This window comes from Salvelinus namaycush, chromosome 13, assembly GCF_016432855.1.
Source record: "Salvelinus namaycush isolate Seneca chromosome 13, SaNama_1.0, whole genome shotgun sequence".
Classification (NCBI taxonomy): domain Eukaryota; kingdom Metazoa; phylum Chordata; class Actinopteri; order Salmoniformes; family Salmonidae; genus Salvelinus; species Salvelinus namaycush.
In genome coordinates this window covers 970,897-985,565 of record NC_052319.1, presented here as the reverse complement: position 1 = coordinate 985,565, position 14,669 = coordinate 970,897, and the positions used below count along the sequence as shown (strand labels likewise).

Sequence of the window (14,669 nt, the reverse complement as noted above, 5' to 3'; positions counted from 1 at the left end):
TGGTGGTTCTAGCTGTGTTTTATCTCTTCTTTTCTATAGAGCCAAACTGCCAAAAGAACATTTAAAAAAAAATCTGGGTTTTAGATTTTGGCTTTAAACTACTTCATGGGGAAGCATCTGATAGCTAAATCATGGGACTAAAAACAAACAAAAGATAACTCATGTCAAATATACTGTGTCCGTAAAATGTATATAGTATGTATAAGCTGGAAGTAGAAGCATAATTATTGTGGTCCATTATTTTACTCCAATTAGGGAGGGGTGGTAGGGTTAGGGGAAAATAGTCATGGACAATATATACAAATATATAAGCAGTACCAGTCAAAAGTTTGGACTTTTAAAAAAAGAAATGGGGGATTGGAAATGATGCAGACAAATGCATTGATAGAAACAATATTAAAGCTGGTGTTAATGCAGAGAGTAGGGTGCTTGTGGTTTCCAGAACACACACCTAGCTGTGTTCATGTGTAACCGATATGAAATGGCTAGCTAGGTAGCGGTGATGCGCGCTAGCAGCCTTTCAGTCGGTGACGTCACTTGCTCTGAAACCTTGAAGTAGTGGTTCCCCTTGCTCTGCAAGGGCCACGGCTTTTGTGGAGCGATGGGTAACGATGCTTCGTGGGTGACTGTTGTTGATGTGTGCAGAGGGTCCCTGGTTCGCGCCCGGGTCGGGGCGAGGGGACGTACTAAAGTTAAACTGTTACACATGTTCGTTGAAAGTTAGACCGTTCTCATTATACTGTACCATCTAAAGGCACAGCAGAGCATTCTTTACATATCTGGCCAACTCATCTCTCCACTTTGACCAAATAGATCACTATAATTGCAGAGCCAACATGTAATCATTTGAAACATTTGTTAGATATCTGATCTTGAAAATGGAGTACGGTGGCCAATGCAGATCACAGAACAGAGCCGAAATGAATTGAAAGTTCCCTGTTGTTGTAAGAGTTAAAAGTCCAGACTATACCTACGCCCTATACACCTACACAGTAGCCTGTAGCCATTTGTCACACTGTAGTTCTGAAGATACTTGTTTTGTTATTAGCGTGTTTTAACAAGTTATTTGGGGTAATGGCTTCCAATGATTGCCTTATTTTGTCTGTCACAAATGGCACCCTGTTTGTATAAAGAATAGGGTGCCATTTGGGATGCAGACTGAGATTGTGCCTTATGTGTAAGTAGTGAGCCCTATTTCCATAACGTAGACCTTTTTTTCCAGCCACGGAATAATTGATGTGCCTTTTATGGCTGTGTGAACTTTTGGCTTTGAACTACTGTTATCATCATTACCATTTTCATTACAATTATGGTCTGTTATTATCTATTATTATCTATTATTATCTATTATTAACATCTGTTGTGAAACATTTACACCTCAAAATATACTGTAGGGAAGGACCGGGTTTAACTCATCCCTCTAAATTTATTAGAGTGAAGTAGTTTAGTGTTGTTTGATAATAATAATTTGATGTTGTTATTTTGGCATTGCATGGCATGTCAGTATCAGTGATCTGTAGGTTATACCAGCATGGCCACCCACCTCGGTATGAGAGAAATAATATTTCAGTCAAATGTTAATTCAATCAAATCTACAATGCGCTATTTGCAGTTTTAAGCCCTATTCGAACAGGATTAGTTTTACTGGGGGAGGTCGGGTAATGTAATTATGTGCGCGAGCACAAAACACCACATCTGTAATTTTAGCCCTGTACGAATCTGCCATGTCAGTCATTTTTACATGGCAGGAGAGTAACAACTCCAGACAGAATAAGCTACTGCTGATAATACTAGTCCTGTGCTAATTGACATCCCTGTGTTTTGAGAGAAATGTCTGAGTTTGACAGGTGTTGCTCGCGTTTTGAGCGAGAAAACAATAACTGATTCGACAAATAGCTGCGCACAGCCTATATATGAAAGGCCCTACATGTGTCAACGTTCACAGAAAATGCTTTTGTTTATACGTTTTGTGTGTGAATGAATTGAACGTCGCCAAGTGCATCGGTAAAAAATCTCGCTCCTATTTAATGCGACCCTTGCTGTTAATAGATGGCAAAGCAGCAGCATACAAACTGAGCTAAACATTAGGAAAGTATAAATTCACTTTGTCATCCGTAGCCTAAAAACGCATCTCAAGTGCAAGTGCGCCGTTTTGCTCACATTACTGTAGGATGTCTTCTAATAAAATATCCCAACATAAAATAGTGATTATGATCACGCTTCCTATAAATTCAAATGTTATGGCGACAATATACCAAAGATGGTTTGGTATGGTTTCTAAACTTGCTAACCAGGCTCAAGTTATAAGTGTTGCCCTGTTATCACCGGGACTTGTTGAAATATCTTCATGCCTCGAAAAAAAAAACTCCAGGCTTCTGTCATAACTGTCAATTTATTCAAGAAAAAAAAAATGATTGACAGGGATCAGTTTTGAAGTAAAAAACAACAACTCTGGAATAAGGGACATTCTGGGGTAATAATTACATAACCAATGTTCTCTAGTAATACTAGTCACATGTGAATGGGGTTTTACAGTTACATTTAGATAAAGCTTTTTCTTATGCTCGAACAAAAATCTTAACATTGTAGAAGGTTATGACTGAAACCAGCCCTTATTGGTTACCTTTATGTCAAATTAACCTATCAATTTCCTCCAATCCAGATGAACCAATCAACCATGGTTTCCGTTAACCAATCACCTTTCTCACCTGTTGTAGGTTTGGAACTGCCCTTCATGATGATGCCCCACCCCCTGATCCCGTGCAGCTTGCCCCCTGCCTCTGTCACCATGGCAATGAGCCAGATGAACCACCTCAACACCATCGCCAACATGGCCGCCGTCGCACAGCAACAGAGCCTGCCCTGCAGAATGGTCACCTCAGTCATCAAGGTAAGCTGTGTGTAATAGACATAATATTAAACCAAAAAGTATTATATTATATGACAGTGTTTCCCAATCCTTATCCTTTGGACCCATAACTTTGTTAAAATAATAAATAAATATGCACCCATTTGGGTCCCCAGGACCAGGATTGGGAAACACTGTTATATTCCAACATGGCCGATGTGGCACAGCAGCAGAGCCTGCCCTGCAGAATGGTCACCTCAGTAATCAAGGTAAACCGCTAGAATGGACTTCATTTACTAAACTGTATAGTAAACACATTACAACATGGCTGCCATGACACAGCAACAAACAGAGCATGCCCTGAAGAATAGTCACCACAGTCATTGAGATAAACTGGCAGAATGGACACGCACTGTGTAGAACTAACATACAGCTCTGGACATTTAAAGTGACTTATCCTGAACTTTTGACTGCGATGACAGAGTGGAAAGCCCTATGGAAATGTACACTGATTACATAGCATCTACTTTCATGGACCTTAGTTGTCACTAATGTCCCTCTGTCATTGACAGGAGCGTGTCCCAGACAGTCCCTCCCCCACCCCTTCCTTAGAGGACGGCAGGAGGCCCGGCAGCCACCCGTCGTCCCACCGCAGCAGCAGTGTCTCCAGCTCACCGGCCCACACAGAGAGCTCCTCAGACAGGATACGTACGTCCCCCTATTCCCTCCCCATGCAACGAGTCAGACTGGCTAACTGCGTGTTCAGTTCCGCAAGTAAACAAACCGACCCCGCTAACCCACTATTTTGATATTGTTGTTTTTGTTGTACTGAACCGATAAATTGATTTGGGATTTTGCAGTGCTCTTCAATCCTAGTCCTAGTTACTCACTGGGTGTGTAGGTTTTTGTTTCATCCCAACAGCAGTAACACACCTGATTCAACAAATCAAGTGCTAGATGATTAATTTGATGATTAGTACACTTGATCAGTTTAATCAGGTATATTAGTGCTGGGATGGAACAAATCCTCGTACACTAGGGGTCCTTAGTACCAGAATTGAAAAACACTTATTCTGAGTCATCCACGTGTTCAAAATGTGATAGTTAGAAGTTCATTTCCAAAAACAGGGCATATACAGGTCAACTCGAACAGACAAAGACATCTTCTAGCTCACCTGTACTACTCTCTCTCTCTCCTCTCCAGCCATACATCAGAATGGTCTTTCTATGAACCAAATGAACCAAGCTCTGCTGGGCCTCTCCCCTAGCATTCTGCCTGGGCCTAAAGAAGGCGACCTGGCCCACGACATGAGTCACGAAGCAAAGAGGATGCACGTTCACAAAGGTAAGACGTGTCCTATTGAAAAACCAATATGCACGTTGACAAAGTTATGTGTCCTATTTTCATACCCCTTGACTTATTCCACATTTTGTTGTGTTACAGCCTGAATTCAAAATGGATTAAATATATATCACCCGTCTACATGCAATACCCCATAATGACAAAGTGAACACATGTTTTTAGACATTTTAGCAAATGTACTGTATTTAAAATGAAATACAGAACTATCTAATTTACATAAGTATTCACACCCATGCGTTAATAAGTGTTAGAATCACCTTTGGCAGCGATTTCAGCTGTGACTATTTCTGGGTAAGTCTGTAAGAGCTTTGCACACCTGGACTGTACAATATTTTCCCATTACTCTTTTCAGAATTCTTCAAGCTTTGTCAAATCAGTTGTTGATCATTGCTAGACATCCATTTTAAAGTCTTGCCATAGATGTGCATGCAGATTTGCCACTCAGGAACATTCACTGTCTTCTTGGTAAGCAACTCCAGTATAGATGTGGCCTTGTGTTTTAGGTTATTGTCCTGTTGAAAGGTGAATTCATCTCCAAGTGTCTGGAGGAAAGCAGTTTGAGCCAGGTTGTCCTCTCAGATTTTTCCTGTGCTAAGCTCCATTCTGATTTTTTTTTAAATCCTAATTAACTCTCCAGTCCTTAATTATTACAAGCATACCCATAACATGATACAGCCACCACTATTCTTGAAAATATGGAGAATGGTACTCAGTAATGTGTTGTATTGTATTGGCCCCAAACATAACACTTTATATTCAGGACAAAAAGTTCATAGCTTGGCCACGTTCTTTGCAAGTATTACCTCTGTCAATTAGGTTAGTATTGTGGAGTAACTACAATGTTGTTGATGCATCTTCAGTTTTCCCCTATCACAGCCATTAAACGCTGTAACTGTTTTAAAGTCGCCATTGGCCTCATTGTGAAATCCCTGAGCTGTTTCCTTCCTCTCTGGCAACTGAGTAAGGAAGGACTCCTATATCTTTGTATTGGCTGGGTGTATTGATACACTATCCAAAGTGTAATTAATAATTTCACCAAGCTCAAAGGGATATTCAATGTCTACTTTTTTATTACCAATCTGTCATGTTCCTGACCTGTTTTCTCTTGTTTTGTATTTATTTAGTATGGTCAGGGCGTGAGTTGGGTGGGTTGTCTATGTGTTGTTTTCTATGTTGGGGTTTTGTGCGTTCGACCTGGTATGATTCTCAATCAGAGGCAGCTGTCAATCGTTGTCCCTGATTGAGAATCATACTTAGGCAGCCGGGGTTCACGTGTGTGTTTGTGGGTGTTTGTATTTCGTGTCAGTGTTCGTGCCACACGGGACTGTCTTTCGGTTTGATTCGCTTTTGTTATTTTGTTTCGTGTAGTGTTCAGTTTATTGTTAATAAATCATGGACACTTTCCACTCTGCGTCTTGGTCCGATCCCTACACCTCCTCTTCAGACGAAGAGGAGGAAATCAGCCGTTACACAATCTACCAATTGGTGCCCTTCTTTGCGAGACATTGGAAAACCTCACTGGTCTTTGTGGTTGAATCTGTCTTTGACATTCACTGCTCAACTGAAGGGCCTTACAGATAATTGTATGTGTGGGGTACAGAGATGAGGTAGTCATTCAAAAATCATGTTAAACAATATTATTGCACACAGAATGAGACCATGCATCATATTATGTGACTTGTTGAGCACAATTTTACTCTTGAACATGTTTAGGCTTGCCATAACAAAGGGGTTGAATACTTATTGACTCAAAACATTTCAGCTTTTCATTTTTAATAATTTGTTGAAAAACATAAAACCACTTTGACATTATGTGATATTGTGTGTAGGCCAGTGACAAAAAAATCTGAATTTAATCATATTTTTTAATTCAGGCTGTAACACAACAATATGTGTAAAAAGTCAAGGGGTGTGAATACTTTCGGATGGCACTGTACCTTGCAATGTATCGTATTTACATTCCATACCTGTTTGTATGTTCCATACGTCGTTTAGTTTGGTTATGACAACCGCAATGCAACCATGTGTTGAATATTGAAAAACGTTTATGTTTACATAAATGTCAATAAAATTGTAAATTATTTTAACTGATTAAAAAAAAGGATCACTACTTGTTCACTTATGGTTTACTTGTAAAAAATACCAGAAAGGTAAGTAATCTTAGTAAATCCTAGGTGAAAATGTACCTTTATCTATGATAAGTAGTCTACTAAATGCTTAGATATGTCTCTATACTGTCGATGAATTCCACTATCATTCCCCTCTATTGAGCAAGATTTAGAAACATTTATAAAACAATTTTACTCAAACAAGGAGCAGATACAAATGGATAATGCTGTGAGTTAAACATAAAATTATGCAAATAATATGATGGTTTAGAGCTGTGCTGGGGTTGGGTTTGTGTGGTGTTGGGTGGGGTGGGGTGGGGTGGAGGTGGGAGGTTGATAATGATAACAAAACCACCGTGGAAATCATTGGGCTGTGTGTTCCCTTTTGGTTAGCGGCTAACAATTAGCCCAAAGTGGAGATCAGCTCTAGTCCTTCCACTCACAATATGAAGTAGCAAATAGTAATAATTAGTGTGATCATGCTCTGAATTCATAGGTCAAACTCCACGGCTGTGTGTGTGTGTGTGTGTGTGTGTGCGCGCGCGTGTGTCTATATGTTTGAGTGTGTGTGTGTCGGCAGCGGGGATGGTTTGTGTGTGTGTGTGTGCCTGCGTGCATGTGTGTGTCTACATGTGTGTGTTACAGTGTGCAGAGCTGCGACCATCGGGGGACATAGTGTAATAACCATTGAATATAAACAAACATGATCTTCTTCTACCCCCATCTGCATTCTCTGTACTACTCTGCTCAGTGTTCACCTCAACCAGTCTTTGCATAAACAGAGACATAACACCTAAACCTCAGCCTATTAACACCATGCTGTTCTACCATACACACATTACAGTTTTGTTGACAATTCAGACCTGTGATGTCCTATGATATGTGATAGAGAGAGAGAGAAGGGGGGGGGTGAAAACCAGACAATCCATTTATGTAACACACACGCAAACAAACACGACCACATTATTGTTGAGATTGTACATTCCTAATATGTCACCAGTGTTGATTAGGATTCCGGGCTCTCCAGCGCGGTTGTACCAGAGGTCTCGGTTCTGCAGAAAAACATTTTTATAAAATAACCCATTAATGCAGAGGAGTGCAACTAAATTAGTTACCAATTTGCTGAGCATGAATTAATGAAGAGAGCTTCGCGCGGCTCCCACAGTTGTAATTTTCATAATAACCCTGGACCTTTATTTGGCAGGCTGTTTAGTTTTTTCGTTTGAAGGTTTTCATTAGTCTAATGAGGAGTGTGCAAGGGCGAGCAGTCAGCACAATTTACATGAGGAAGCTATCATAATAAATGAGGCAATTTGAATAACACACACAGCTTTATGCGGTGAGATAAGAGAGATTGTAGTCGGTCGGCAGATCCGGCGCTGGTAACCAATACATTAGATCCCAACTAATAACTAAAGTCATCCCAATAAAAGCTTTAAGTGAAGGAAATAGAATGAATGATCGATATATTGAACTGTAATGATATGATACATGATGCATTAGATGAATAATATAAATGTGTTCCATTGTTAAAGAGCGAGGGAAGAGGAGGGAGGGAGGGATGGAGAGGAGGCGGTCTGCGATTTGCTGCTTTGTTTATGGCAAGCTTTTTAATTAGGATTGTTCATCGGATCAGTTTGTTTAGACAAATGAGATAACATTCCAATGGTTTAATGATATTTCTCCACTTGTTTGATCTTTATGGTCTTGGTCGAGAATTGAATTAATCTCATGCATTATACTCACAGAGAGAGAGCAGAGGAGAGGACTGTAGGATGCAGTGTCCTGCCTCTGCCTCCATATATGAGGGTTAATAATATCTGCTCGTATCGGGCTATCGAAGACAAAGTACACCGTTACTGCCACTGTAATGCAACCAGTCATTTGTCGCTATGAAGATCTCTCAACAGTAAGTATCTGCTACCGAAGACAGTCAAACTACACAGATACTGCACTGGCAGAAACTCTCTCTCCGCTCTTTTCCACATCCTCTTTGATGACAAAGGACAAAGACCATTTGTTGTGGTTGAAACCGCTTTATTACTTCAAGTCCAGTCCATCCTCATTCTAGCTCACAACCAGATGGTATAGCTTTCGGGAGTCTTTTCTTGGCAAGTAACGATCGGTTGCAAATAGGATTTGATGATATATGATGATGTTTCATCAAAAAAAATTGAAACGGCAAAAGTACAAAGGCCAGCTATGTATCTCACATCAAGCTAATTGAATCGCTTCACAAAGGGAAGTCTGTGGTGATCACTTTCGACAGGCCCGCGTCTCGTGAAACAGCAGGTAGTTGACAAACAAGGCAGAATAAAAGACACGGAAGCCTTTGGTTGTAAACTCATTTTAGATATCACACATTGAACATGATTTGATTTACTGGGGGAGAAGCCTTTTTGAACAGAAGCAATATGCGCAACACTCCGGTGTTGCTGTAGGAAACCATATGACAGATGAAAAGCACAAACAGATATATTGATTAGCCAAACATCTCGAGAGAGAGAGAGAGAGAGAGAGAGAGAGAGAGAGAGAGAGAGAGAGAGAGAGAGAGAGAGAGAGAGAGAGAGAGAGAGAGAGAGAGAGAGAGAGAGAGAGAGAGAGAGAGAGAGAGAGAGAGAGAGAGAGAGAGAGAGAGAGAGAGAGAGAGAGAGAGAGAGAGAGGTAGCTGGAGAACAACGAAATCTAGGGCACCAGACGTTTAATCTTACCAGTAAAAATGTTATGTGTGAAAATGCGCTAGACGTTTCTATTCACTTACAGTGGTTATGCTATGTTGGAACTGGAAATGTGGTGCAATGGAACCAATGGAATACTCTCAAAAGTAGTAAACCTGCCCATCTGTCACGCCAAACACCAATCTAACGCTTGACGCATCTGAAAGAGAACAAATACTATTTCCACCCGGGTCTGGAACTATAGTCTAGTCATGACTTCACACAACTGTAGCGGCTAGAATGACTGACGGGTCTCCTATGACACAAGGAGACTTGGAAAGCAACCGATCTGTAAAATGATTCCGTAAACGATATTCTAAAAGGGGAAGGGTTTGACTGTAGTGGGATCTATTCTCACTTCCTGTGTAAATGTTATGTGTCCTTGTTGACACACTGTGAGATGGACTGATAATACCCCACCTTGGATAAATGGACCATCCTGGTGTATCTGGTCACACAGAGTGCATCCTGATTCCATTGGATAAGTATAATTTTGTAGAAACAATCAGATTTTCCACACATGTCCTATATGGTAGTACAAAGTAATAAAAGAAACTGTAGCCTACTTGTCACTGAAATTAACTAAAGTGTGCTGATTGTTTTAATGCAGCAATACATCTCGCCTCTCATTACCCCTTTAACCCTCATTCACTGTCACACAACTTCTTTGAATCTTCATTCAGATCCAGGCGGAGAAGCCTGCTCATAAAACTAAAACACAGACAGCAATACGTGCTTGCGTGCACACTCACATACGCGCACACACGCCAATTACTGTACATTTAACGTTTAAACATAACCTAAATCACACATAATTGGCATCTTTGAAACAAGCATTTGCCAAGTAGTTTTCTGTGCTAAATCAGAGCTACAGTTATAGTGCTTGTGTCCAGTAAGACAGTCGGGCAGACACATTGGTGTCATTGCATGGCATTGCAATCCTATAGGGAGTATCGGAAGCTATTCTCTTCTCTTCTGTTGTGTTGTGTTCTGCCGACTAACGACATTAGCTGGCGCTAATCCAGACTGAATATACTGAGTCGATCTCAAAGGAAGACAAAAGAACTAAGCGGAAATAGGGAAGCCAAATGTTTAGTAAACTCTTAAAAGGCCCAGCTTAGAGAGTTAGAGGGTTAGAGAGAGAAGAGCTCCGACTCTCTCTGCAATTGCTACAAGCCTAAAAAGAGGCTCGAAAAATGAATACAAATCCATTAGCTGGTCCTGGTTTCACAGTTATAAAAAGACTTAAAGGCGGGACGTGTTAAACGTGTGGAAATCTGTTTTGATAACATTTTGGGCTTATTGGGCTTTGCCGCCGCCGCCGCTCGAATTAATACCACTTAATTTGCAGACGGAAGAAAGCCGTGGCGTGGCGTTTCCAGTTAAAGAGATTAATTTTTAAACATCTAATTGACAGGCCCGGGTCAGGCGGGATAAGCAACAGACTCTGTAAGAGACGGCCGCGCGGCAAAGTCAAGGTGACTGGAATACCGCCTTTCAAAAACACCCGTCGAAAAGAGAGGGAGGAGAAAGAGAGAGGAGAAAGAGAGAGAATTAGTCGTCAAGAAGTGTCCCTCCACCCCCTATTCTCTCTGTCTCTCTGTCTATCTCTTTATTATGAATGATTTAGTTTCCCAGTGAAAGGTTATAAAAGCCATGTACGGCAGTGTAATATCCGTAGAGTGAAAATGTGAAGGTTTGATTCGCAATGTCCTCAAGTCAGCTAGCTACCAGACTGCAGTGTGATAAGAGGCACTGTTCTGAATAACTCCTGCCTCCAAGAGGCTGTGTCCATGTTTTATAGGCTTTACCAAGGAAAAGCACACACATAGCATTTGTGGCGTGGCTAGTCTGTAAACATGATGAACTGTTAGTGAAGTCGCTAACAACTAAGGCTGCTGAAAGCTAGAATGTATTCCAAATGGCACCCTTTTCTCTGTAATGCACTACTTTAGAGAATAATCCTATGGGTCCTGGTCAAAAGTATTGTACTATATAGGGATTATGATGCCATTTGGGACACAAATGCTGGTGTTTACCTTGGCTGAGTATGTGGTGCTTGGCATGTTGGTAATGTAGCTCCGCCTAATTACTATTTACATGTAAACATGAAATGAGACAAACAACCTCACAGAATGGCTATTTAGAAAAGGTGAGGAAAAATACAGTAATTCATATTCAGGGTCAACCTTATCTGACCTCAACAGCTGTAGAAGCGGTGTGTGTTGTTATTTTGAATCGCAAATTTCCAGAATTGGACATAATTCTACTAATTGTTTTCTGCTTCTGTCCAAGGGCATGCAGGTACAATATGGGCTGGCTATATTGTAATATGCATAATAGCAGATGCTCTGATATGTAAAGTGTGAGGGGGGACCAAGTGCCTGGTTATACTTTTGTCATCATTCTGTTTTTATTGAAAATAACCCCTAACCCCTACCACTGTATGGCTAATGTGCTTCGGGCCTAATCCAATACGATGAGTGCTTTGATATTCAATTACTCATATTCAATCCGAATTACATATCAAGCCATTTTTTTTACATCGACAGTTGTCTCAATGTGCTTTTTTTCTCTCTCTCTTTTCTGACAGTCTGGAGTAGAATAGCAAGCATAGCAACAATGTCTTACTCATTGTGCCTTACAGTGCATCCCTCTCACACCTCACTAAGGCACTTGTCCATTCCCCCAGCAAACGGTAACATGAAACAGAGGCCTGCTGCTGTGTGTTCCTGATGGACAGGCCGATTTCACCTTGGCCAGCGAATGATAATGCATTATTAAATTTGCCTCCGCCGCTCTCCTGGCTACACTAGGAGCTGACCACAGCATATTTATCTCCCCATCTGAGCCTCACGTTGGCGCCCGCATCTTGGCAGCCAGAGCGTATTCTGTCACTTTTGAGGCATTTTAAAGATTAAAAAGAAACACTCTGCCTCTTTTTTTCCCCCCAACGTTCCTTAAAAGCGTCACCCTGCTCTTCTTTTTCTTCTATGAAATGCGATTAGCGGATGGAAGAGGGTGTCACGCAATGGAACATTCATGAGAAAGGTAGTTGGGGTGGAACAAATATCCAAATGAACTGCCCTCCCCACTCCCATCTACCCCACACCCCCTGACCTGAAGCAGTAGTCCCCTCTCTGCACAATCAGCACTCCCTGTCTTTCTTCCCTCACACAGGGGGGCCGGGGAAAATTTGATTGATCCTCTATCAAATAATGATTTTGCTTGGGCATATGCACTGACAAGTTGTTTGATCACAAAGCATTGTCGCCTGCCAAGTCACATTCCGGGGCTTGTGATGGCTAATGATAGGTAGATAGGTAGTGAGCATCTTTGAACAACACCAAGGACACTAGGTTATAAAAAGAAGACTGATGCAGAGCAGAGCAACTCAGTGGATCGGGCGAAAGTAAGGAAAATAGGGAGATGAAGAGAAGTCACTGACAGGGGAGATAGCTGAGTTTTAATGATACTCTATGTGAATTGAAAAACCCGTCAATGTCGGTGAAGTGTTTAGGTCGAAATTGTCGAGGTTGCATTTCTGAACCAGCCTCAAGAAACTCAGAAAAGTAGTACGAGGCATATAAAAAAACAACCTTACCTTTTATCAAACACTAGTTAGAGCATTTGAGTCCTATTGAAACCACCTTACTTCATACCATTTTGGTATTAGGCAAACATACCGCTGCACTACTACTCATAACCACTAAAATACACTTAGGAAAAAAACTTGAACTTTTGTTTTCGTTCCTCTTTGATGTTCTTCAGGATTTGGTGTTCTGCACTGTTTTTCAGCTTCCCCTGACATCATCTCATGTTTGATCAGCTGTTGAATTATCTAAGTGATAGTGCCTATGCTGCATTCCATCAGTCATACTGTAGGTAAAGTACGACTGCCGCCAGAACAGGTCTGCGGACAGGAAATATCAGGACATTTAGGGCAAGGCGCTGACTTTAGTAGGTAGTGTCTTACATAGCTCAAACTGTCATCTAAATCTATTGGAAGCAGAGTTTGAGCAAATGTTTGAATACTTTGTGCTTTTATACTGTCAGAGGAAATGGTGCTTTTCACCTTATGTAGCCTTGCCCACTTTCCCCAGCACCATTTCAAATGTGTTTGTCTTCCAACTTCCAGCCCATTGACACACAAGGAAAACCATAGTTAAATATGAATTACATTTGTCTATGTAACTATGAAATAATATGACAATAAAGTGCACAGAATTGGAAAGATGCACTATATGACCAATCTGTGTGCTTAGGGTCACTGAACCTTCGCCCCAGTCTGAGGTCCTGACCGCTCTGGAGCAAGTTTTCATCAAGGATCCCCCTGTACTTTGCTTTGTTCATCTTTCCCTCGATCCTGACTAGTCTCTCAGTCCCTGCCGCTGAAAAAACATACCCACAGCATGATGCTGCCACCACTATGCTTCATCGTAGGGATGGTGCCAGGTTTCCTTCAGACGTGACGCTTGGCATTCAGGCCAGAAAGTTCAATCTTGGTTTCATCAGACCAGAGAATCTTGTTTCTCATGGTCTGAGAGTCTTTAGGTGTCTTTTGGCAAACTCCAAGCGGGCTTTCATGTGCCTTTTACTGTGGAGTGACTTTCGTCTGGGCACTATACCATAACGGCCTGATTAGTGGAGTGCTGTAGAGATGGTTGTCCTTCTGGAAGGTTCACCCATCTCCACAAAGGAACTCTGGAGCTCTGACAGAATGTCGGGTTCTTGGTCACCTCCCTGACCAAGGCCCTTATCCCCCGATTGCTCAGTTTGGCCGGGCATCATTCCATTTAAGAATGATGGATGCCACTGTGTTCTTGGGGACCTTCAATGCTGCAGACATTTTTTTTTTACCCTTCCCCAGATCTGTGCCTCGACACAATCCTGTCTCGGAGCTCTACAAACAATCGAACTCATGGCTTGGTTTTTGCTCTGACATGCACTGTCAACTGTGGGACCTTATATGGACAGGTGTGTGCCCTTCCAAATCATGTCCAATCAACTGAATTAGAATGAGGCTGTAACGTAACAAAATGTGGAAAAAGTAAAGGGGTCTGAATGCTATCTGAATGTCAGACCAAGAGACATCCCGAAAATTAGTCTTCTCACAAAATTGTCTGTAGCATCCTAACAGTTTGACCCGTCTATGACCACCTCTATGGAAAAATGATGGTGTTCACTGTTTTGCTCTACGACCCCCACAAGCACCACGGGACAAGTCTGAAGGTAACCCGGTACCGGTTTTAAAAAATTATGGAAGTATGGAGGTCGTTTTGTGCCAACAAAAAAGGGATAAAAAATGTGTCCAAAAAAACGAAAATATTTCCTGAGCTTTCTTATATCCCCATAGAACAATACATTCATAAATGACAGAACAGATAGTCAAAAAATATATCATAAGGAATGTGTCAAAATCTTATCTGTTTTGACATTTATGAATGTGTTATTCTATGGGCCATAGTAGCAAAGGCCAAATTCAATGTTTTATCAAATATATTTTTTTATAGTTTTTGGTGATACCTATGGAGGTCCTAAAATTCCAAATCAAATATCTAAATGAGCCATGGTATCTTAAAACAACTCCATATGTTTTATGGAGGTGCCATTGGTGAGTACATTATATATTT

General features: G+C 41.2%; 1 protein-coding gene across 1 annotated transcript in view; it reads left to right on the top strand.

Annotated features, from left to right (window-relative positions):
• The window catches only part of LOC120058168 (dachshund homolog 1-like), a 268,628-nt gene that overhangs the window by 211,206 nt on the left and 42,753 nt on the right, over nt 1–14,669 (top strand). Inside the window, exons 4-6 of the mRNA XM_039006634.1 lie at nt 2,718–2,890; nt 3,421–3,556; nt 4,053–4,193. Of these exons, the coding sequence (XP_038862562.1) occupies nt 2,718–2,890; nt 3,421–3,556; nt 4,053–4,193 (450 nt within the window). The remainder of the gene's footprint in view (nt 1–2,717; nt 2,891–3,420; nt 3,557–4,052; nt 4,194–14,669) is intronic.